This window comes from Narcine bancroftii, chromosome 1 (assembly GCF_036971445.1).
Source record: "Narcine bancroftii isolate sNarBan1 chromosome 1, sNarBan1.hap1, whole genome shotgun sequence".
Lineage (NCBI taxonomy): Eukaryota > Metazoa > Chordata > Chondrichthyes > Torpediniformes > Narcinidae > Narcine > Narcine bancroftii.
The window spans coordinates 115,665,837-115,691,354 of record NC_091469.1 but is presented as its reverse complement, the minus strand read 5'-3'; the positions used below and the strand labels follow the sequence as shown (position 1 = coordinate 115,691,354).

The following is a 25,518-nucleotide window of genomic DNA, read 5'->3' as shown; positions in this document are numbered from 1 at the left end:
AGAATCTAAGGGTTGTTATGTACTCCAACAATAAATCTGAACTTTGATTTCAAAATGTATATTGCCCATAAAACTACTCGTTTTCCATTTAAGTTAATCTGTACTGGGCCAACTCCACAAGTTCAATAAGCAATCTTCCCATCTAAACTGTGGGGTGTTATGCTTCAATGTTGTAATCCAGGGATACCATTTCAAAGAGAGAAAAAGAGTGACAACAGCAAGGTCCTCTCAGAAAGTTTAGGAGAATGATATTATCTGAAGCAATTGATAATTCAGATAACTGAAATGGTAAATCTATTTTCGATAAATAGCTTTTCAATGATCCAATCAGCAAGGAAGGACAAATAAATAATCAATATCTTAGCATTGCCTATTAATTGCCAACCTTGAACAACCAGCTATAAAAGCAAATCTATTAACCCGAAATATGTTTCAGCAACATTATGCTCAACTGGACAGTGACAGAGCTAATAACAGCAGTTGGTATTTTGCTTCCTTCAAAAGGATCCAATATTTCTTTTCCTCTGAACTCCTACACAAAACGTCCTTGAAAGAGGATGGAGAGAGATGAAGTCTTTAATATTAACATGCTTGGTGACTGCAGCTTTCTGACTCATTTCTTCCTTTTTTCCTCTAAGAGATATTCAGATAATGTTAAATCACTAAGACTCTCTCAGGCAGATGACCTTTTCTGTGACACTGCTCTTCCTGCTTTTCATTGCAAAGGTGTAAACAAATTTAGATACATACAGATTTCAAACAAATTGTAATCAATTCTCAGACACTTCTGGGCCTTCAGATCATTTTACAGAAAAAAAAAACATTACCTACATTCCAAGCTGATTTTTTTTGGACAAGTCATTTTTTTCCCCTTTTAATCAAAAATTATTGTGAATTGAAAGCTCCATTGGGCAATTCTGAGCATCTTCAAGCAGTTGGAAGAAGGAGACTTGGGACTTGTACAGGGAAATATCAAGTTCTCATCAACAAGACAATCATCACAGCCTAGCATACAGGGGATTCTACACTTTACGCAAAACACTTGGCCACGCATACATACCAGTAATGAAAAAGGCTGCCTCTCATAGCCTCACAATATCCCAGACCTTTCTAATGTTGAACTAGTTCGAATAAAAATGGTAGGGAACATTATTAGAAATATGATTATCTGGTCATTATTGGATAGGACACTAGAGACAACAGCCTGATATAACCTGTGAAATATGACAGTCTGCAGATGCTGTGATTGTAGCAAAAACTCAACAATGTTGGAGGACTCCAGCCAGTCTTGCAATGTCCATAGGAGGTAAAGATATGTAACCAGCATTTTGGGTCTGAGCCCTTCTTCAAGGTAACCAGGTCATCACAGCAGCAGACTAGCAAGGGGTTCAGTGGCTGAAGCTGCAGGCGATTGTGGTCAGGGGACCCACACGGGCTGCAGGAGACTGGCTCATGGGAACCAGGTATTAAAGCTGGGATCCCAAAAGGTTTCACGTGCTGAAGGTTTCCTGACAATGGAGGTCTGGATCTGGAGCTTGGGTTGCCAATGGACTGTGCGGCTGCAGAAACAATGGAGGTGAATCCATGGACACTCAATTACTTTGAGGGCACTCCCTTTCACTCCTCTTTCTCCTATTGTTATGGGCACCAGGCAATACTAATGGTGACTCTTTGTTTGGCTTACAGAAGGCAAAAGTTAAAACACATCATGCATTTGACAAAAGGGTGAAAGACCTGAGAGCGTCAACTATCACTTCAGAAATGAGTATGCTTCTTGCTGAACAAGGAATACCCAAGCAAGTAATATGTGACAATGGAACACAGTTCATGTCACAAGAATTCAGAAAGCTGGCTGCAGAGTATGGGTTTGTTAACACTACATCATCCCCATACTACCCCAAAGGTCATGGATTCATTGAAAGCGCAAATTGTGAAATGCACACTAGTTAAGTGTCATGAAACAAAAGAAGACCCATACCTAGCTCTTCTATCTGTGACAGAGTATATAGAAATGTTTTTTGGGAGATAAATTGGGAAAGGTTTGTTAGAGTAGGTCACATGCAAACACTTTAAAACAGATCTTATTTGAAACGCTGGAGCAATGCTAGAAATAGTGGCTTCTCACATCCTTTTGCAAGAGCTTTGAAGAGTGCTCAAGAGATGTCACAAATGGATTATTGTTTATCAAGGCAACAGATGAAGGAGCAGGCTGGAGCCACTGCTGTCTGAAAGGAGAGTCTGCTGTTGTAAGAGGGTCATGTGGTTTTGCAAGCATGTGTGTGTGTGTGAGAGAGAGAGAGAGAGAAAAGCAAAGATCACTCCGATTGTGTTTCAGCCAGCAAGAGCAGCTGGAAGAGAAACAGGAAAAGCTAACAACAAGAAGCCCCAGTGTGGAAGATGGCCTAGTCACAGCCCTTGTGGTTCATGCAAGAGGAGAGAACTAGCTGTCTAATGTTTCACTTGGAATAAAGGAAACAAAAAGGAACTCCGCGGTGACCTGAAAGAAAGAGGCTATCATCTGGAGAATCCTGATAGGGTGTTTAGTCAGCAAGACACTGAGGTGGCTGATGGAAGTACATCAGTTGTGGATGTCCTGGAACAACAAATCTCTCTCTCAAAACCAACAAGAATCTTCCTGAGGAGTAACCATTTATCTTTCGAGCACCAAAGCCTGGTGAACTTTATAAATGTTAAATTCTGTGCACAGTATAAGAATTGCCTGCAACCAGTGAACTTGGAGGAATGAGAAATGAGATTGGGCTGTGAACCAAATAACTTTTCTGAAATTACACACACGTGCGCTTAGAATTAGAAGGGAATTAAGTTAGGTTGGTTAAGTTAAAGTGTGATTCTGTTTTCATGTTTAAATATAATTAAAAGCAACTTTTGTTTAAATAACCATTTGTCTGGTGAATATCTACTGCTGGTGGGTTTATGGGTCCTCTGGGCTCGTAACACTATCATTATGAGCAATACATTTAAGAGCTGACATTAAGTCCCTAGCAGAACTTCTAAATGGCAGGAGATACAAAACAACTCTGCCAAGCAAAATCCACCCTCCAGAAGACCAGAAGGAAACCAAAAGAAGTCTGGCTGCATACAAGACGACGAACGCCAGCATTACAACAAACATTGCCTGAACTCTTCAGAGGGCAGCATGTGCATATTCAAGATCCGATGTTGAAAACATGGACCCCAGTAAAGGTCATCAGAGAAGCTGAGACGCCAAGATCATATATTGTTGAGACAGATTCTGGTAATCAGCTGAGGACAGAATTCACATCAGGCTGACACAATGCTTTCTGTTTTGTCACAACTTAATAGCAGCAAAGCCTGCAACACCATATCAGTGAGGTAACAAGTGAAGAGACCACAAGACCACAACCACTAATACCAAAACATCAACACAGCAGTTGTCAGGTGAAGCACAACAAGCTACATCACTTACACATGTACCGGAAACACAGAGCCCAACGGTCACAGCCAAATACACAAGATGGCAAAGCGACATACTGCCACCAGTGTGATATTGATAATAGTTGTGTAAATAAACTAGTGTACAAGTTCAGTAACTTAAGTTTCACTGGAAGGAAAGAACACTAATTTTTTTCTTAATCTTGAGGAGGGGTGTTATATAGTCAGGAAAATGTGAACAATTTTGTAACTGCATAATACACCCTTCTCACTGTAGTAACTGTAGTTCCCCATTGTGGGACATATGTATATGTACATGTGTGAACAGTTTCCTGAGATGATGGAAGGCATCAATAAATCTTTTTTGTTATTTGAATCTTGAATCTTTACGTTATTTAAGAAGCCTCCCAAGTAACACAGAGACATAACAAGAATATTAGTAGCTAGGCACCAATGATCAGATATTTGTAATTCCAAATGTCCCATATTAAAAATAAACTGTGATCACATCACTGTTGTGAAGTAGTCATAAGGCTTTGAAGCACTCTGGGATATACTAATTTCTTTCTGTTCAATCACTGCTTTACTAGCTAGATTTTGGTTGTGCCTTGCAATGAAAGTTGCAGTATCAGAGTTCATTTTTTCCCCTCGATTCTTTCCAATCAGTTGAGGTATAGGCGAGAGATGGTATTATTATCATAATAATTAATGGGTGAAATGCCAAATTTTCTAAATATTAATATTAATGGGATTAAAAATCCAATTAAAAGAAAAAAAAATAATGGTATATATGAAAAAATGAAAGTGGATATTGCTTTTTTTAAAAAAAAGCAAGAAACACATTTAACTGAAGTTGAACATCAAAAATTGAAAAAGAGATTGGGTAGGATGTTGCAGCATCTTCATTTAATTCTAAGGCTACAGGAGTAGCAATTATGATTAATAAAAACATTCCAGTTAAAATATAAAGTATTATCATAGACAAGTGGATAGGGCGCATTGTCAAGTTTGGACTTCTGAATATATATGCTCCAAATTTAGATGATGAGAAATTTGTGCAAGAAACATTTTTGAATTTAGCAAATTCCCAGAAAAATGTATTAATAGGAGATTTAATTTTTGTCTTACCCATTGTTGGATAGATTAGAGAAATGTTGTTAAAGGTAAAGCTGCCAATGTTACACAGTCATTAATGAAAGATATGTATGGAGAATTCATCCAAAAGGAATTATTTTTTTTATTCAAAAAGACACAACTCTTACTCAAGAATTGATTTTTTTCTTAATATCGGCACAATTGCAAGGAAGAATAAGAAGAGTAGAATATAAAGCAAGAATTTTATTAGATCATTCACCTTTTTTAAAGCAGTATCAATAGAAGACAGAGAGAAGTCCGTTTATAGATAGAGATTTAAATCTATGTTATTAAAAAGGAAGGATATTTTTGAGTTTATGGAAAAGCAAATAGGGATTTTTTGGAAATTAATTCTAATTCAGTAATGAATAAGTTTGTTTTATGGAATGCAATGAAAGTATATTTAAGAGGTCAAATAATAAGTTATACATCTAAGATTAAAAGATTATATGCAAGTAGAACAAATTGAGAAAGAATTAATAGTTTGAAAACATTTACATATACAATCAAATGAAGAAAAAAATGTTGTTAAATAAGAGAACTTAAAAAAATAGAAAGATACAATGAGAACTAATCAAAGATAATGAGTTAGGAGAAAGCACAGATTTCTTGCATAGCAATTAAAAACAGAATATAAGTTTCTAGGACAATTATAGCAACTAAGAAAGAATCAAGTCAGATAACTTGTAACTCACAAGAAATAAATTAAAATTTAGAGTTCTCTAAAAATTTATATCAGTCAGAATAGTTAAAAGATGACAATAAAAGAAGAATTTTTGTCTCAAATAAATTAAATACAGAAGATCAAAGAGTATTGGCTACTCCATTTACTTAAAAGGAGGTTAAAGAAGCATTGGGTTCATAACAAAATAATAAGTCTCTGGGAGAAGAGGGCTTTCTCCCTGAATTTTATAAAGCAATTAAAGATTTATTAATTCTTCCATTTATGGAAGTACTAGAACAGGTGGGAGTGACAAATGATTTACCAGAATCATTTAAGACATTGTAGCCAACTGCTACAAAGAAACACACACACTCGCAATGTGGGAGGTTAAGCTTTGAGATTTATGGAGGCTGGAAAGGCTCCTTTTATACAGTTTGAGTTCCCACCATTTGTTAGATTGGCAGACATCAGCCGCATGAATAACAATAGCAGGCGGGAACATTCTTGTATGTGAATACCCTTTTTCCCCAGCCTGTTATTGATCTGTTAGCTGGGTAGCTTGGCCAGTGCCATTTTAGGGCTGCGGGTCTTGTACTGCTCCAGTTTTCAACCTTGCCGGTTCACTGTGTTAAGGGACGTGTTACAGTGTGTTATGCTGCTGTTCACTACTGCACGTGCCGCATGATGTGCCATTTCGATCTCTGTGGTGACGGGCCACCACAACATCAATATTAACAGTGAATCCGAAAAAAGGGAAAAATCCTTTGAAACCACCTTCATATCGACCTATTTCATTGTTAAATGCAGATTATAAAATAACATCTAAAATGTTAGCAAATAGAAAATTAATAAATATTGATCAAACTGGATTTGTTAAATGGAAATTAGCAGTTAATGTAACAAAGTTAGAGTATAATACATTTAGCACAGTTAAGAGAGGTACCTGGTGCAGTAGTTACTTTAGACCCTGAAAAAGTATTTGATGGACTTGAGTGAAATATTTTTTTATTTAAAGTAAGTAAATTTGGAAAAGCACCTACATTTATGGATTGGGTCAGAGCTGTATATAATAAACCTAAAGCGAAAGTGGTAACAAATGGGCAAATATCAGAATCTTTTTTACTGACTAGATCAGGGGGTTAAGGATGTCCATTGTCACCTTCATTATTTATTTTAGCAAAATTTTACCAGAATTAAAGTGCAGTTTTTCAACAAGGTTGGCAGCTTGCCATTTTGCAGCCTCCATTGCTTCTGTGGAACTGACTTCTCTCTTTGAGAGAAGAATCCTGTTTGTTGTTTTTTTTCCTCTCTCTGCTTGTAAAAACCAATTTACCTCTCCCAAAGCTCCAAACCCAATCTTTGAAAGATCTCATCAGTTCCTGAGCCTGGACTGTTCCATTTCCACCTCCTTTTGAAGTTCTTTCCAAAGCAGTTCCATTGTCTCTGCAAAATCGACTGGCCTCGGCAAAGCTCTGGCATTTTAAATGAGATGTCTTTTGTGACGTGACCTACATTAAACCCGCATAATCTCTCTCTTTTAAAGAGAGATTTATCGATAACCATTCTAATATAACCCGTAACACAAGACCATAAAAGTTTGTTTTCAACTTCAATTACGTTTGAGCAATTGAAAAGTAAGTATGGAATACAAAATAATACAATATTCTATTATTATCAGTTAACAGCATATTTAAGAAAAAATTTAGGTCCAGATTTGATATTACCTGAACAAAGTTAATTTGAAACAATTAATTACAGATAGAAATATTAAAAAGTTTATTTAAATTATGTAACTATTTTGCAAAAAGGAATGTATAAACTAGCTGTTCATAAGTCAAGACAACGATGGGAGAAAGATTTAAAAATAAATATTTAAGAAGAAACTTGGTTAGAACTTTGTTAGGATAATATGACTAACACAGTTAATGTCCAGTATAGAATGGTATAATATACAATCAACTATATCTTACTCCTCAGAAATTAAATGTTTTACGTGCAATAAACAAATAGGTACTTTTCTACATTCTATGTAGGAATGTTCAAAATGAAGACCCCTTTGGACAGAACTGGGCTTATTTTTGGAAAAAGTTACACAAATTAAGTTTCATCAAGATCCAATTTTTTTTAAAAACTTGGAAATATTTTTGAGACAGAATTGAAATTGAAATAAATACCAAAAGGAATTAGTTAAAATAGCCCTAGAAGTAGCTAGAAAATGTATGGCAATAACTTGGAAATCAGATGTGTATTTGGGAATGGGTAGATGGCAGACTGAAATAAGTAGTTGTATACCATTTGAAAAGATTATACATAATCGACATAAATTTGAATTTGTTTGAATATTTTATAATTTTTAAATCATATAATAGCAATTATAACATATTCATACAGAAAGTATATAATTGAATTAAAAAGTAACCTCACTCGTCCACCCCACTAACACCCACCCTCCTCCCTCTTCTACCCACTAAGAAAGAAGAGACCATCACTTAAGCTGTGGAAACTGAGACACCCACTGTGGAACAGATTGAGAGATTAAATATTCAAAGCAAGAATTTTTAGATATGGGCTCCATACTTTTACAAAAAAAAATGACATTTATTCCTCAAATTATACATTATCTTTTCTAAAGGAATACAGGATTTCATTTCAGTGTGCCATCTTTGCATTCCTAAAACTGAATCAGATTTCCAGGTGACGGCCAAACATTTTTTAGAAACTGCCAAAGCTAAATATAGAAATTCAATTTGATACAGTCAAACTTAATCCTAAAGCAATCGACTTAATATCCCCTAATAAATACAACATTGGGTCAAACAGAGACTCACTTTTAATACTTTCTCCAAAAATAATTTAACTTGTATCCAAAAAGTCTCAACATTAGAACAGATCCAAGTCAAATGTTTTAAAAAAGTACCCATCTCTTCTCTACATCTAAAACACATCTGAAGAAACTAAATTTATTTAATTTTTGAGGGGTTAAATATTATTGATGTAGAAAATGATATCTTTCATTTTTAACCTTAGTTATACTATCCTTACATAAATTTCTCCAAACATTTTCATCTATCTTCCTATTTAAGTCAGATTCCCATTTTAATCTTTATTTATGAACATTTAACCTAGACAATTTATAAACTTATTTGTTTCTTCCTTTATAAGTAATAATTTCAAAGCAGATTATCTAGGTAATTTTAAACTGCGACCTAATTTTTCCAATAAAAAGGCTTTTAACCTGATAGTAGTAAAAAAAAGTATTACCAGGAACTTGAAATTTTTCCCTCATTCCCTCAAGATACAAACTTCCCTGCTTCAAAACAACCTTCAACTTTTTAAATCACCAATTGATTCCATATCTTTAAAAACTGATTATTTACAGTAAAAGGAAAAAAATGTTTATTTTGATATAAAGGCATTTTCACTGAAATCTTTCCTTTTTCACCTATCTCAATCAATTTTATTCAATTTTTAAATTAAATGTTTCAATATTGGTGGGTCCCTACCGATTAACAGTTTTGAATTCCATTTATAAATAAATTCTGACAGATTTCTCATCAATTTTATCTAACTCTAATTTTATCTATACTTGCCCAGATTGAAGGTTTATTTAAATCAAACATTCCATTAATAAATTTCAATTGTGCAGCTTTATAATAATTCTGAAAATGTGGAAGTTGTAAACCACCTCATTCAAATTTCCAATTTCTCCAAAAGGTACCCTGTTCATTTTCCCTTTCCATAAAAAAATTCCTTACAATTGAATTAAGATCTTTAAAAAAATCTTGAGATATTGAACAAGGAATAGATTGAAAAAGATATTGAATCCTTGGAAAAATATTCATTTTAATACAGTTCACTCTACCTATTAAGGTAATAGCCAAGTAATTCCACTATTTAAATCATATTTAATTTTATTAAATAGCAGTATATAATTTAACTTGTACAAATTATCTAAATTTCTATCAATTCTAATACCTAAATATTTTAATCGGATTTTGTGTCCACTTAAATTGAGCTACTTGTTTACATTGATCATAATCTCCTTCCACTAATGGCATAACTTCACTTTATCGCAATAATTTGGTAACCAGATTATTCTCCCATAATCTTGCAATTTTTTAAATAAAGAAATTAAAGAATTTTCAGGATCTGTTACATAAATCAATACATAATCTGCAACCAAACTAATCTTATATTCCTCCTTATTAACTTAAATTCCTTTAACACTAAAATCTTGCCTTATTGATTGTGCTAACGGTTCAATTGCTAAAACAAAAAATGTGGGAGATAAAGGACATCCATGTCTATCTGATCTAGTAGGAGTTAAGTTGTAATCACCCAACTTGAACCTTCTGACTTCTAAACTTAAGAAAATTAAGATGGTTAGATTTTATTTGATAGTTTTATTAAGTTTTTATAAATATTATCCAGATGTTTTCTTTCTTCTTTTCTATCGGTTTGTTGGGGAAAGATGGGAGGGGAAAGAATTTTTAAAATCATGATATATTAATTTTTCACTATTTTCAAATAAGGAATATGTGAAATTAAATAAAATTTCCAATCTTCCTGGACAACAGACCTAATCAGTCCCCCTGCTCTGCCTGACAGGAATTGTACTTGACCTCAAAATCTTCTCCTTTGGCTGATCCCACTTTCTCCAAATCAGATGTATAACACAAGCCTGCCTTTTTGTTGGATATGTGGAGCAATCCATGCTGCAAACTTACACAGGCAAAGGCCCTCAACTCTCCTCTGTTACATTACCAATGGCATTGGAGTTGCCCCTGCCAACTTCTACCCTACCTCAAATTCACTTGGTTCATCTTCCCTTCTTGATTGTTCTGTCACCATTTTGAAAACAAATAATTTACTAACATATTTTATAAGCTCACCAACTCCCACAGTTACCTTGCCTACACCTCTTCCCACCATGTCTCCTGTAAGTATTCTATCCCCTCCTTTTAATTCCTCAGACTCCACCACATCTTCTCTCAGGATGAGGCTTTCTATTTACAGAACATCTGGTGTGTCCTTCAAAAATGTGGCTTCTCCTCTACAACCATCAACTTACTCCCTCTCACCTGCACCTCTATTTTCCTCACATCTGACCTGACCGTTTCTACTCCCTGCCCCCGAAGGAAAAGGTCCCTCCAGCCCTTACTTACCACCCCACCAGCCTCCACAATACATCATTCTCCGTAATTTCTGGAACCTACAACGGGATCTCACCACCAGACACATCCTCCCCTCCCCAGTTTCTATAGGGATTGATCCCTCCACAACTCCTTCATCCATTCACCCTTCCAACCAATTGCCCCCTTGGTCCTTACCCTGTGGCCACAAGAAGTGCTATATTTTCACTTTCTCCCTCATCAATATTCATGGGCTCAAAGTCCTTCCAAAATGAAGTAACAATACCTGAAATCGGCAGGGGCCATTTACTGCAACCAGTGCTCCCGATGCGGCCTCCTATACATCAGGAAGGCTGGATGCAGATGACTGCTAAAACAGCAAGGATCTCCCAGTGGCCAACCACTTGAGTTCTACAATGACATATCTGTCCATGGCTTCAAGTACTGCCAAGATGAGGTAACCAGCAAACTGGAGGAACACCACCTTAAATTCTGCAATAGCAGTCCCATCCGATGGCATTATAGAGATTGTAGCAGCTCACCAGAGGCTTAATTGAACTGGATTGAGAGGTTTCAAGTGACGTAATGACATCGCAATGCGATGACATCATTTGGAACATGTGGGGTTTTAAAAAGCTGTGTGTGGCTGTTTGCGAAAACTACTTTTACTGAACTTTGACTTGACTACGTCTGATCGTTTTCATGTTCTTCATTTTGTACTGTGACACAGTTGCTACATTGGTGACCCCGACAGGCCCAAATGGATTTTGGACCCAACGTGAACAACACAGTGATTTAATCAAATAGCCTGTCTTTTGGACCACTCAACCAGAAGTTTAGTTCAGGCAGGCTGAGGCACAGCTCCACATTCGCAAGATAGAAGTGGATGCCACTGAATGTGGTAAGTGGCCTCGATTAGGACACGGCCAGTCGAGTAGTGGATTTTGTTCAGGACCCACCAGCTCTTGGCAAGTACGAAGCCCTAACAGCCCTCCTTCTCTGGATTTATGGTCTCTCATGGCGCGAGCGAGCTGCATGGCCTCTCCATTTTGATGGCCTGGGGGACTGCGCCCATTTGAAGTTAATGAACAACATGTTGGCACAGGCAGATGGCCATAGGCCTTGCTTGGTCTTCGAGCAGTTTTGTTTTAAAGAGCATATGCCAGAAGACTTCCGCCTCATGTTGGCTGACAAAGACTTTGATAACACTCGAACAGAGGCTGCCTGTGCATTAATTCTGTGGTGCGTGAAACAGCAAGGCACAAGGCCTACAAAAATTAGTGCTGTGTCACATCCAAAGATCCAGGGTCCACGAGTACCGGCAACGAGGGCGCACACTCCCCCAGACAAGCAAGACTCTGTGACAACTACCTGGTGTTTTTACCATCAACGCTGTGGTTCTGAAGCTCACTGCTGCCGACCCCCTTGCACTTTTCTGGGAAATGCCACGGCCAGTCGTCGCTAATGGCTACGGCGGCTGGCCATCGTAACAGCCTACTCAACGTCTGGGACGAACTCTCCAAGTGCAAATTTCTAGTCCACACAGGTGCCGAAGTTAGTGTCCTTCCTGTTTCGGGCTTTGACACCCGTACCAAGAGTGTGGGTACAGCGCTCACTGCAGTGAATAATAGTTCAATTTGTATGGATGGCTCACGGATTATACCCCTGAAATTCGGTGACAATAAGTCCAGATGGAAGTTCATTTTTGCTGCTGTCTCCCGGCCGTTGCTAGGTGCCAACGTCCTCAGAGCCCACTCACTGATGGTGGACTTAAAAGGGCATCAGTTGGTGAACATCACATTCCAGACTTTCCGCCTTGGAAAATCCAAACTACCCAGTCCACGCACAGATGGCGTGGAGTAATCGAACAACGAATTTGCCAAACTTCTTGTGGAGTTTCCGGACATTTCACGGAGGTCTGATAGCCCGTGGGCTTTCCCCGCTACATATGGTGCCCAAAGTCACAGGAGGCTGGAGACCTTGCAGGGATTACAGGTGTCTCAACAATGCTGCCACTGCAGACCGCTACCCTGTACCCCATATACAGGACTTTACAGCTAATCTTCATGGGGCCAGAATATTTTCTAAAATTGACTTGGTGTGTGGGTACCACCAAATACTGTAAGCCCAGAGGATGTGCCCAAGACTGCCATCATAACACCGTTTGGCCTCTTTGAATTTTTGAGAATGCCTTTTGGTTAACATACATAACAATTACAGCACGGAAACAGGCCATTAGGCCCTTCTAGTCCGCACCGAACCAAACACCCCTTTCTAGTCCCACCTCCCTGCACAATGCCCATAACCCTCCATCTTCTTCTCATCCATATACCTGTCCAAACTTTTCTTAAATAATACAATTGACTCCGCCGCCACTATTTCTCCCGGAAGATGATTCCACACAGCTACCACTCTCTGAGTAAAGAAGTTCCCCCTCATGTTACCTCTAAACCTCTGCCCCTTAATTCTTAACTCATGTCCTCTTGTTTTAATCTTTCCTCCTCTTAACGGAAATAGTCTATCCACATCCATTCTGTCTATCCCTTTCATAATCTTAAATACTTCTATCAAATCCCCTCTCAACCTTCTACGCTCCAAAGAATAAAGACCCAATCTGTCCAATCTCTCCCCATACTCCAGATGCTTAAACCCAGGCAACATTCTGGTAAACCTTCTTTGCACTCTCTCCACTCTGTTTATATCCTTCCTATAATTAGGCGACCAGAACTGCACACAGAACTCCAAATTAGGCCGCACCAACGTCTTATACAATCTCAACATCACCTCCCAACTCCTATATTCCATGCAATGATTGATAAAGGCCAGCATACTAAAAGCCTTCTTCACCACCCTATTCACGTGAGTTTCTACCTTCAGGGAACGATGTACCGTTACTCCTAAATCTTTCTGCTCTTCTGTATTCCTCAATGCTCTCCCATTTACCACATATGTCCTATTCTGATTCTTCTTACCAAAATGAAGCACCTCACACTTATCAGCATTAAGTTCCATCTGCCATTTTTCAGCCCACTTTTCTAAGCAGCCCAAATCCCTCTGCAATCCTTGAAAACCTTCTTCATTATCCACTATTCCACCTATCTTAGTATCGTCTGCATATTTACTAATCCAATTCACCACCCCATCATCTAGATCATTTTTGGGCTCAAAAATGTTGCATAAACATTCCAGCGACTGATGGATGCAGTGGGGCAAGGCATGAACTTCCTTTTCGCATACTTGGACAACATACTCATCGCCAGCCACTCCCACAAAGAGCACCTGCAGCATCTGCATTTACTCTGCTCCCGCCTACAGATTTTGAACTAAATGTAAACCCTGCCAAGTGCGAATCAGGTAATCCTCTATTGAGTTCTTGGGACATCAGATCAGTAGCTAGGGTGTCATTCCATTGCCTAGCAAGGTGGAAGTCATCCTCAAATTCACAAGGCCCGATACAATCAAAGGACTCCAGGCATTTGTGGGGTTGGTCAATTCCTATTGCTGCTTTCTACCCTCTGCAGCTCATTATGAAACCCCTGTTCGATCTCATGTCCAGTGGTGTCAAAGAACTCAAATGGACAGCGGAAACGACAGTAGCATTCCAGCAGACGAAGGCAACATATTGCTGGTCCATCTACAAATGGATGGACCAAACACCTTGATGAAAGACACGTCCCATGTGGCAGTAGGCAGGGGGTCTTGGAACAGTATACTAATGGACAATGGAAGCCTCGAGTGTTTTTTTTTGTAGGCCCCTCTGCCCTCCAGAAACAAAATACAGCACATTCAATAGGGAATTGCTGGTGCTTTACTTAGTGGTCAGACACTCATGCTATTTTTTTTTGGAAGGCAGGGACTTCATGGTTTTTACTGACTGCAAACGTTTGCCTTTGTGAAGGCATCAGATCCCTGGTCAGCCCGCCAGCAACTTATATATCCGAGTTTTCAACCAGAATTAAATACATCTCTGGTAAGAGTAATGTGGTGGTTGATGCCCTGTCCTGCTTCTCCGATCAAGCAATATGTGCCCTCTTTCCCGGTGTAGACTACATGGTGCTCGCCAAAGCTCAGCGCCAGGTCGATGAACTCCCGGCTTATAGAACTACTGTCACTAGCCTGCAACTTGACAATGTAGCCTTTGGGCCGCAAGGTACCACTCTCTTGAGCAATGTTTCCACAGGTCAGCCTCACCCTATTGTCCCTGCTGTGTGGAGACATTGCATTTTCGATGCCATTCACAGATTGTCTCACCCTCCATTTGAGTGACAGTCCGCCTGATAGCCAAAATATTTGTATGCATGGAATCAAAAAGCAGGTCAAGTACTGGGCAAAGACGTGCATAGACTGCCAATCTGCGAAAGTGGAATGAAGGTGCCACTTCACCCTTTCCAGCCACCACAGCTCAGATTTGACCACGTGCAAGTCAAAATTGTTGGCTAATTTCTGGTGTTATGAGGGTCTAGGTACTTGTCAACGGTTATCAACAGATTCACTAAGTGGCCAGAGGCAGTTCCTATAATGGAGTCATTGACTGATTCACATCTCAGAGCTTTCATTTCTGCCTGGGTATCTCCGTTCGGCCTACCCACACACGTCACCTCCAATAGAGGCCCACAGTTTACCACTGCATTCTGGGACAGTTTGTTGCAACTGCTGGGAATGCAGCTCCACCACATGACAGCCTACCACTTGCAGCTGAATGGCCTGCTGGAGTGGTTCCATAGGCACATGAAGCCTGCACTGATGGCCCACCTCTAGGGACCTGATTGGGAGGATGAGCTGCCCTGGATCCTCCTAGGAATAAGAATGGCACCCAAGGAGGATCTCATCTCCTCATCGGTCCAGTTGGTTTATGGAGCCCCACTCATTGTACTGGGGAGTTCGTGACAGGAGGCACAACCGACTGACTTCTTAGGTAGACTGCAGGGGTGGTTTGGAAAATTGGTGCCAGTTCCCACATCAAGGCATGGAACAACAACACCTTTAATCTCAAAGGAACTCTGGGACTGTGAGTTTGTGCATAGAGGTGCACATGGGCCACCCTCACAGAGGACCCTTTGGAGAGCTACGAAACAATCATACAACTTGTGACCTGGACATTGTGGGGGCATCCAGAGACATTTACAATTGACTAAGGCCCGCTCATCACTACCTTGATCGGCCTGCCATGACCCCTGATGTGAAGGCACGGATGACTGTCCAAAAGTGGTGGACAGTAATGGCACTTGAGGTTTAGCCTCCAATTGCAGGTTCTTTGGCCGGGGGGGTGGGGGGGCAGAAAATATAGAGGCTCACTAGAGGCTTCATCAAACTGGCTCTGGAGATTCTGAGTGATATCACGATATCACAATGTGATGATATAATTGGATCGCACAGAATTTTAAAAAGCTATGTGTGTCTATTTGAGTAAATGACTTTTACTGAACTTCGACCAATGTCTGATCATTCTCTCATTCATTTCACATTGCGACACAGCTGCTGCACACCTCCAATTTCAATCAAGAAACCCCCCTTGCCCCAGTCTCTCTTTCTCATCCCTCCACCTCCCTTCTCCCAGTTCCCCACCCCTTCCTTTCCTTCCATCAGAGCCATCTTTCTTAGCCCCTGTATCTGCCCTCTTCCCCCTATCCTTTCTCAGTTTCTTTCTCTTCTCCCCTCTCCCTGCATACATTACCTTTTGCCTGTTAACCTGTGTTGGTTCCTCCTCCTCACCTCATTAAGGCATCTGTTTTATTTTTGGCCTGTTTCAGATCGAGATCGTCAACTGCATTACTTCCTATGGATGATGTGCAATCTGAATTTCTCCAGCATTTTTGTGTACCGCACTTATCCCCAGCAACTGCAGATTTTCTTGATTACCACCTTCCAATCTTTGATTCAAAGGAATCCAACTCCAGATGCAGCTGGAGGTTGTAGTACAAATACAGACGAAAGCAAACCAAGTATAATCATCTATTTTCCATAATCTTATTGTGCACTCAATAAAAATACTTGATGCTGCAGTATGAAATGTCATTGATATTTTTATAAACTGGATAGGAAAAATACAGAAGGAATTTCCACAAGCTTCTTCCAATTAGCCAGTATGTAATGAAAGCTCCACTTATAACACTCGACAGGGCATTAATGGCATAAATAAAAGCTATTTGTTAAAAGCTCAAGGCAGAAAGATTCCTCTGATTGGAAATGTTCACACTGCAATACTGGCAAGAGTTTCCTCATGCTGTTTCTACAACTCATTTGTAATCCAAATGATTTTGGCAAAGACTTAACAGTCATGCACTTCTTTTGAAACAATCAGATTTAACTTCCTCAAAAGCAAGGTCCGAATCGAAGCAATGATCTTTTAAGTCAACGTAAAAATCAGGTCTAATAGACTGCTTAAATTAGACAGCAATGTGTCAGACAACACAATAGGGGGCATCAACCTGTCTTGTTACAGATATTGACAAAAAGATCACGACAGACAGCAAATTACAAAAGCTTTGAAAATCAGTTACTTTGAAGACATTTGGTTGACAGCTTTTTGTAAAATGATGGGATTTAAAAAAAACAATTGCTGTTGATATGAAAACTTGGAAATGATGACTAATTCAAATTAACATTTTTGTTAAAGAAAAAGCCACATTTTGGACTTGAACGTTCCTGAAAATTCTACAGCCTAAGTAAAGTGTTCACACGAGGAATGCGTAATGATGTAGCAGAGACAGTTTTGGTTCTTTTGTTCACCGCTGCAAACTTCACCCATGTCCAAGGCTCAATGTGCAACACTATTGAAGGGGCAGGGACAATACAGCGTCTGAAATTGTTGTTGGGGTCAGGTGAAGGAGAGTTCAGGTATTTCCATATAGCCATAGTGGAGGATCAGGAGAATACCTCTATCAACTGTTCACATACTGTGAATTTATTTAAGGGGCAAACACTAAACTAAAAATATTTTTCTCAAATTAATTGGCATCTTTGGCCTGAGAAACACCGAACATCTGATGTAAACATACAGTGTGGCTAGAATGACGTTCAGATTTAGACCGTAACTTTAGATCGGGGAATACAGGCATGCAGCTCCTTGAAAGTGAAAACAGGTAGACAAAGTGGTGAAGAAGGCATTTGGTATGCTTGACTTCATCAGTTAGAACATGGGGTACGAGAACTGGGACATCATGCTACAACTGTACAAAATATTGGTGAGAATATTGTGTGCAGATCCTGTCATTCAGCCATAGGGAAGACATTATTAAGCTGGAATAGGTGTAGAAAAGATTCACAAGGACTTTATCCTGGGACTGGCAGGCTTGGGTTATGAGAAGAAGGTGGACAGTCTGGCATTTTTATCCCTGGATGGTGTGAAGTTGAGGGGTGGTCTTATAGACACAAAATTGTGAGCATAGATAAGGTAAATATTCATTAACTTTTTCCCACTGGGTAGGAGAGTCTACAAAAGGGTATAGATTTAAGATGCTCAGCAAAATATTTAAATAGATTATGGGGTAGACACCTCTCCCTCCCCCCTGCCCCCCACCACACAAAGAGGATAGTTGGTATGTGGAACAATCTGCCAGAAGTGGCAATTGGTACAATTGTGATCTTTTAAACATGTAGATAGGTACATGGATAGAAATGGTTTGGAGATTTGAGCCAGATGAGGTAAGCTTAGGTAGACAATTTGGTCAGCATGGAAAAATTGGGCTCAAGGGCCTGTTTCCATGCTCTACATCTCTAATATTCTGAATAAATTTAGTTTCATATAGCAGACGTTCCTTGCATTACTGTCCCTTCCAGTAAAACATGTACCACCTTTAAGGCAGCTCAGACCAGATGGATTGCACCCTCAGGTTTTGAAAGAAATAGTGGTAGAGATTGTGGAAGCATTGGTTATGAGTCAAGATTCTGGTATGGTCCCGGAAGACTGGGAAAAATTGCAAATGTCACACCACTATTCAAGAAGGGAGAGAGGCAGCAGAAAGGAAATTATAGATCAGTTAGCTCGAAGTCAGTGGTTGGGAAGATGCTGGAGTCAAACATCAAGGATGAGGTTACTGAGTGCTTGGAGGCACATGACAAAATAGGCCAAAGCCAGCATGGTGTCCTTAAGGGAAAATCTTGCTTGACAAACCAGTTGTGTCAAGCAAGCTGGATAAAGGAGACAGTGGATGTTGTGTATTTGGATTTTCAGAAGGTCTTTAACAAGGTGCCATTAAAGAGGCTACTTAAGACAAGGACCCACTGTATAACAGAAAACACACTAGCAAAGGTAGAGCATTGGTTGATTGGCAGGAAGCAGAGAGGGATCATGTTCTGGTTGGCTGCCAGTTGCTACTGGTGTTCCACAGGGGTCAGTGTTGGGGCTGCTTCTTTTTACTTGCACAGTTCCCTCCATAACGTTTAGGACAAAGACACTTACTCCTTTATTTGCCCATGTTCCACAGTTTTAAATTTGTTATCAATCAATTTACATGAAATTAAAGTGGACATTTTCAGATTTTATTCAAGGTTATTTGTATACATTTTTGTTTGACCATGTAGAAATTAAAGCACTTTTTAAACATAGTCCCCTCATTTCAGGTTACTATAATGTTTGGGACATTTGGTTTCACAGGTGTTTGTGAGTACTCTGGTCTGTTTAATTGCTTCATTAGTGCAGGCACATGAGAGCTAGGTTTGCCTCTCTGCTTTTGATCACCTTCGGAGACTGTCGTTAACATTTTTCAACACGAGGACCAGAGTTGTGTCAATTAAAATCCAAGAAGCAATTATGAGACTGAAAAACAAGAACAGTAAGAGATATCACCCAAGCCTTAGGATTACCAAAATCAACAGTTTGCAACACCATTAAGAAGAAAGAGCACTGGTGAGCTCAATAATTGCAATGGGGCTGTTATTCCAAGGAAAATCTCCATTGCTCCTGACAGAAGAATTTTCATCATAATTAAGACATTTTTAGGAACGAGGTTCCTTTGATGTTTATCTCATCACGTTCAAGGACATTTGGTGAGTATCTTTCAAATATCCACCCTTGATCGGATGGCAGAGCACGTAGACCTCGTTATGTTCATGACCTCTGTAATGAAAATAGAACGATTGGCTAATTCCCCTAGTCCGCAGGAGCAAATGCTTACTGAACCTTGTGAAGCACCAGCACCTTCTCAATCAAAGATAACTGAGTTAGAGTAGTACTATCTACACAGGTCCAGGCTTTGGGCACGCAACAGAATTCCTTCCGTTGACCTGATTGGAATCGTAGTGGCAAAGGATGTGGTAGAGGCGATGGACATTGTATTTGATGGAAGCACAGGAGATTGGTGGTGGTGCTGCCTGGTCCTGTCAACCACCTTGCAATGTTATGTCTGAGAAGAATAAAGACGACTCAAATGTGTGCTGAAAGAAATGAGTAAGCGTATTCTTTAATTGTGTGTAAACTGGGGTAAATAGGTGCTGTTACAAGATCCTCAAACATATGTTCAACAAATCAGAAACACTCTTCAGAAGACTTCATGAACAGAACTCGAAGCAGCAATGCAAGATGCAAACATGGCAAAGGTGGTATGCTTTGGATCTTAGGCAGTTCCTTTACACCTTCATTCTTTGCTCTTGCCATCACTCTGATACAGGTTTATCTTAGTCTCATCTCTCCACAAGAACCTTTTCCAGAATTCTGCAGGCTCTTTAAAAATACTACTTGGCAAACTGTAAACTGGCTATCCTTTCTGTGGCTAACTAGTGATTTACATCTTGCTGTGTAGCCTCTGTATATTTTTTTCATGAAGTCTTCTGCCGACAGTAGTCATCGATTATATATACATTTCCTCCTGAAGAGTGCTTCTGATCTGTCGGACATTCGTTTGGGGATTTTTCTTCGTAATGATGAGAATTCTGATGTCATCAGCAGTGGAGATCAGCCTTGGAATAACAGTCCCTTTGTGATTATTGAGCTTACTGATATGCTCTTTCTTCTTAATGATGTTCCAAACATCATTGATTTTGGTAATCCTAAAGTTTGGGGAATGTCTTTTATTGTTTCATTCTTGTTTTTCAGCCTCCCCCCCCCCCCCCCACCCCAAGAAAGGCTTAAATCACAGGAACAAAATAAGCTTCCGTCTCACTGCTCCCAATCTTACGCACAGTCCTGATGTGGAATGTGGGGTCGCAGCTCCACGTTCACCCGAGTTCAGGTGCTGTCTGTGTGGAGTTTGTATAATGGCTTCTTTAACTTTCATTGGCACAACTCTGCTCCTCATGTTGAAAAATGACAACTACAGGCTCCAAAGGTGATCAAAAGCTCAAAAGCTGAGAAGAGCACGCGCACACACACACACACACACACACCACACAAACACACACACACACACACACACACACACACACACACACACACACAGAGAATAAAATCTGGAATGAGCACTTTTATTACAGGTGAATTGCTTGATTACAAATTTAAAATTGGGACAAATAAAGGAAAAAAGTGTCTTTGTCCCAAACATTATGGAGGGCACTGTCTATTAATGATTTGGATTATGGAATTACTGGCTTTGTAGCAAAGTTGCGAGGGGAGGTGGAGAAGCAGGTAATGTTGTGGGAACAGAAAGGCTGCAGAAGGGTAGATTAGGAGGATGGGCAGAGAAGTGGCAAATGGACTACAATGTCAGAAAGTTCATGGTCATGAACTTAGGCAGAAAAAAAAATAAATGGGCAGATTATTTTTTTATATATTCCGGGAGAAAATTGAAAATACCCAGATGCAAAGGGACCAGGGAGTCTTCGTGCAGGATAGCCTGAAAGTAAACTTGCAAGTTGAGTCGGTGGAGAAGGTAGCAAATGCAATGTTGGGATTCATTTCAAGAGGGATAAAATATGATGATGTGTTTTGATGTGCAGGATGTGACATTGAGGCTTTATAAAGCACTAGTGAGCCTGATATTGGAGAGGGTTCAGGGGAGGTTCACAATAATGATACCAGGTATGAGATGAGTTATCAAATATACAAATATAGTTTAAAAAGTTATCAAATGAGAAGTGTTTGACAGTTCTTGGCCTGTACTCATTGGAATTGACAGGTATGAACAGAGTAGATGTAGAAAGATTTTTTTTTGCCATGGTAGAGAGAGTCAAGGACAAGTGGGCACAGCTTCCACTTAGAACAGAGGTGTGGAGGAATTTCTTCAGCCAAAGAATGGAATTTGTTGCCACAGATTATTGTGGAGGCCAAGTCATTGGGTGCATTTAAGTCAAGAAATGCGGCAGACAACACCCCTACAATGACCAAAACAAATGCACTGCATACGGTTCTGAATGTAGAAACAGTGGTAAAGCCAACCACTGGATGAAGATGTGCAAGTCTGATATGTACAGTAATACCAGGGAAAAAAGACAAAGATCCACTACATAAAAGGAAACAACAATGAGGACTCAGACACCCAAATACTGGACATAATGTCGGGTGAGAGGAAAGAAAGAAGCAAGTTGTTCACAAGGATCAAAATACTGAGGACAATTCAGAACAACCTCAAGATATTTAACCTGAAGGTGAAGCTGGATACTGGTTCACAAAGCAACACCCTTCCATTCAGACTCTACCGCCAGATGTTTTCAGAGAACATAATAAAAGGGTATCAAAAAGACGATGCATTGGAAACAGCAAATGTCACATTAATGGACTATGGTGGACCCATGATCAAGCAGTTAGGGAGAATGAAGATCAATGGCTGCCATAAGGGAAAGAACATTCTCTATACATTCTACATAGTAAATGCAGATGGACCAGTAATTCTAGGTCTGGATAGCTACTGTTGCAATTGATCTGTCAATTATGAGATCCAGATGAAGAAGATATCCAAAAGGATCAACAGAAACACACAACAAAAAGAGGAAATGATTTCCAGAAAAGTACCTGCGAGGCCATGGCACATAGTGGGAGCAGACTTGTTCACTGAAAATCAAGAGTGGTATTTAATAGTAGCTTGTTACTTCTCGTTTCCATTCATCAAAAGGGAGAAAGACCCGAGAGCGTAAACTATTGCCTCAGATATAAGAGCACTCCTTGCTGAACAAGGAATACCTGAGCAAATAATATGCGATAATGGAACACAGTTCATGTCACAAGAATTCAGAAAGCAGGCTGCAGAGTATGGGTTTGTTATCACTACATCATTCCCATACCCCATACCCTAAGGTCATAGGTTCATTGAAAGACAAGTGCAAACTGTGAAATGCACACTAGTTAAGGGTCATGAAACAAAATATTACCCATATTATCATTACGAGCAACATCTTTAAGGGCTGATAATGAAGTCCCCGGCAGAACGTCTAAATGGCAGGAGATATAATATAAATCTGCCAACCAAAATACACCCTCCAGAAGACCAGGAGGAAACCAGAAGAAGACCGGCTGACACGCAAGATGAAAGACGCCAACATGATAACAAACAGGCACAAACATCGCCAGAACTCTTCAGAGGGCAGCATGTGCATATTCAAGAGTTGATGTTGAAAACGTGGACCCCAGTAAAGGTCATCAGTGAAGCTGAGACACCAAGAACATAGATTGATGAGACAGACTCCGGCAATCAGCTGAGGAACAGAATTCACATCAGGCCGACACAAGATGTGATGAAGCAGAAAGCATTAATACCAGCAAAGCCTGCAACACCATATCAAGTGAAGAGACCTCAACCACTAACACTGAAACATCAACCCAACAGTTGTCAGGTGAAGCCCAACAAGCTATATCACCTATATGTGTACCAACACAGAGCCCAATGGTCACACCAAATCCACAAAATTGCGAAGCAACATACTACATCATTCCCATATCGCCAGTGCAATATCGACTCCTAGAACGCTTCCACCAGCGTTGTCTCCGCTCCATCCTCAACATCCATTGGAGCGCTCACACCCCTAACGTCGAGGTACTCGAGATGGCAGAGGTCGACAGCATCGAGTCCACGCTGCTGAAGATCCAGCTGCGCTGGATGGGTCACGTCTCCAGAATGGAGGACCATCGCCTTCCCAAGATCGTATTATATGGCGAGCTCTCCACTGGCCACCGTGACAGAGGTGCACCAAAGAAAAGGTACAAGGACTGCCTAAAGAAATCTCTTGGTGCCTGCCACATTGACCACCGGCAGTGGGCTGATAACGCCTCAAACCGTGCATCTTGGTGCCTCACAGTTTGGCGGGCAGCAGCCTCCTTTGAAGAAGACCGCAGAGCCCACCTCACTGACAAAAGGCAAAGGAGGAAAAACCCAACACCCAACCCCAACCAACCAATTTTCCCTTGCAACCGCTGCAATCGTGTCTGCCTGTCCCGCATCGGACTGGTCAGCCACAAACGAGCCTGCAGCTGACGTGGACTTTTTACCCCCTCCATAAATCTTCGTCCGCGAAGCCAAGCCAAAGAAAAAAAAATTTAAAAATAGTTGTGTAAATAAACTAGAGTATAAGTTCAGTTACTTAAGTTGTACTGGAAAGAAAGTGATAAAGAGTACTACATTTTTCTTTATCTTGAGAAGGAGGGGTGTTATATAATCAGGAAAATGTGAACTATTTTGTAACTGCGTAAGAATACAACCTTCTCACTATAGTCATTGTAATGCATCACTGTGGGGGGGTGGGGGGGGGGGGCATGTATATGTGTGAACAATTTCCTGACATGATGGAAGACATCAATAAGTAACGTTCTTTTGTTATTTGAATTTTGCATCTCTAAGTTATTAAAGAAGCCTCCCAAGTAACAGAGACGTAACAACCAGAATCACAAATTTGGCCCCAATGATCTACAAAGGTGGAAATCCACAAATTCTACAAAACATTATAAATTATACAATTTAGAAGCAAACTATCGAGTCCACGCTGCTGAAGATCCAGCTGTGCTGGGTGGGTCACGTCTCCAGAATGGAGGACCATCGCCATCCCAAAATCGTATTATATGGCGAGCTCTCCACTGGCCACTGTGACAGAGGTGCACCAAAGAAAAGGTACAAGGACTACCTAAAGAAATCTCTTGGTGCCTGCCACATTGACCACCGCCAGTGGGCTGATATCGCCTTAAACCGCGCATCTTGGCGCCTCACAGTTCGGCGGGCAGCAACCTCCTTTGAAGAAGACCGCAGAGCCCACCTCACTGACAAAAGGCAAAGGAGGAAAAACCCAACACCCAACCCCAACCCACCAATTTTCCCCTGCAACCGCGTCTGCCTGTCCCGCATTGGACTTGTCAGCCACAAACGAGCCTGCAGCTGACGTGGACATTTACCCCCTCCATAAATCTTCGTCCGCGAAGCCAAGCCAAAGAATTCATCCAACTACACCTTCATCAACTTTAAGACAAAGCTTCTCAAATCAAAGTTAAAAGATTAGAGGCAATTATTTAAAATTGTGGTGCACAGTAACTTCTTACAGTACATGGCAAGTATCCAAAATCTTCTACTCTAAAGCGTTGTGAAGACTAGATTATTGGATACATTCTACTCCCTCTTTAAATGATTCATTAATTGAGGACTATGGGAAACAGGCAGAAGAGATGAAGTCTGGGGCACATCAACTACAGTGATAGCCTAGTCAGGCTCCTATTTTATCATCTTCAACCCACTCTTTCATAACATTCCACTTCAAGGACCCAACATCAGTGAATAACCTACAACAAATTATACCTTTAAATATTCACATCACCCTCTAGTTCTTGGTAATCACAAAGTCCAAAGGGCACTGTACCTTGTAGAGGGCACTACCTCCGATTATCCACACGAGGTCGACTTTGTCCTGTAGGTCTGGTGAATCCAGTAGAGCCAATGCAGAGTCAAAGTCACAGGCTAGGTAATGTGCACCTTCTGGCTTCTCCCTAAGAACAAAGCACACAACAACTTCATTCTGTGGCTTGACATTATTACAATGATACAGGAATTTTAAAAAGAGGAAAGGTTTGTGCGTTTTTTCCAATCAGTTTAGTAAAACAAAAGTAATCTTGCAGCAGTGCGCCAGAGTGAGAATAGATGTGAAACCATTTTGGATATGCTAGCTTGAAAAGAGGGAGCTGGCAGCAAAACATATATTCGAGCAATAAGAATAGCGATTCAAGAAATGGCTTGAATATATCAGTAACAGTGGGTGGCCCTTAAATATAAAGGATAGAAACCATGTGGAATAAGAGGAACTGGAGCTTCCAGCTTCTTGGTTGCTTTA

At 40.1% G+C, this 25,518-nt stretch overlaps 1 protein-coding gene across 2 annotated transcripts in view; it reads right to left on the bottom strand.

The window, feature by feature from the left end:
- The window catches only part of dhfr (dihydrofolate reductase), a 66,510-nt gene that overhangs the window by 9,311 nt on the left and 31,681 nt on the right, over positions 1–25,518 (bottom strand). For both annotated transcript variants that reach the window (XM_069936483.1, XM_069936490.1), the window contains exon 4: positions 25,051–25,177. In XM_069936483.1, the coding sequence (XP_069792584.1) occupies positions 25,051–25,177 (127 nt within the window). The remainder of the gene's footprint in view (positions 1–25,050; positions 25,178–25,518) is intronic.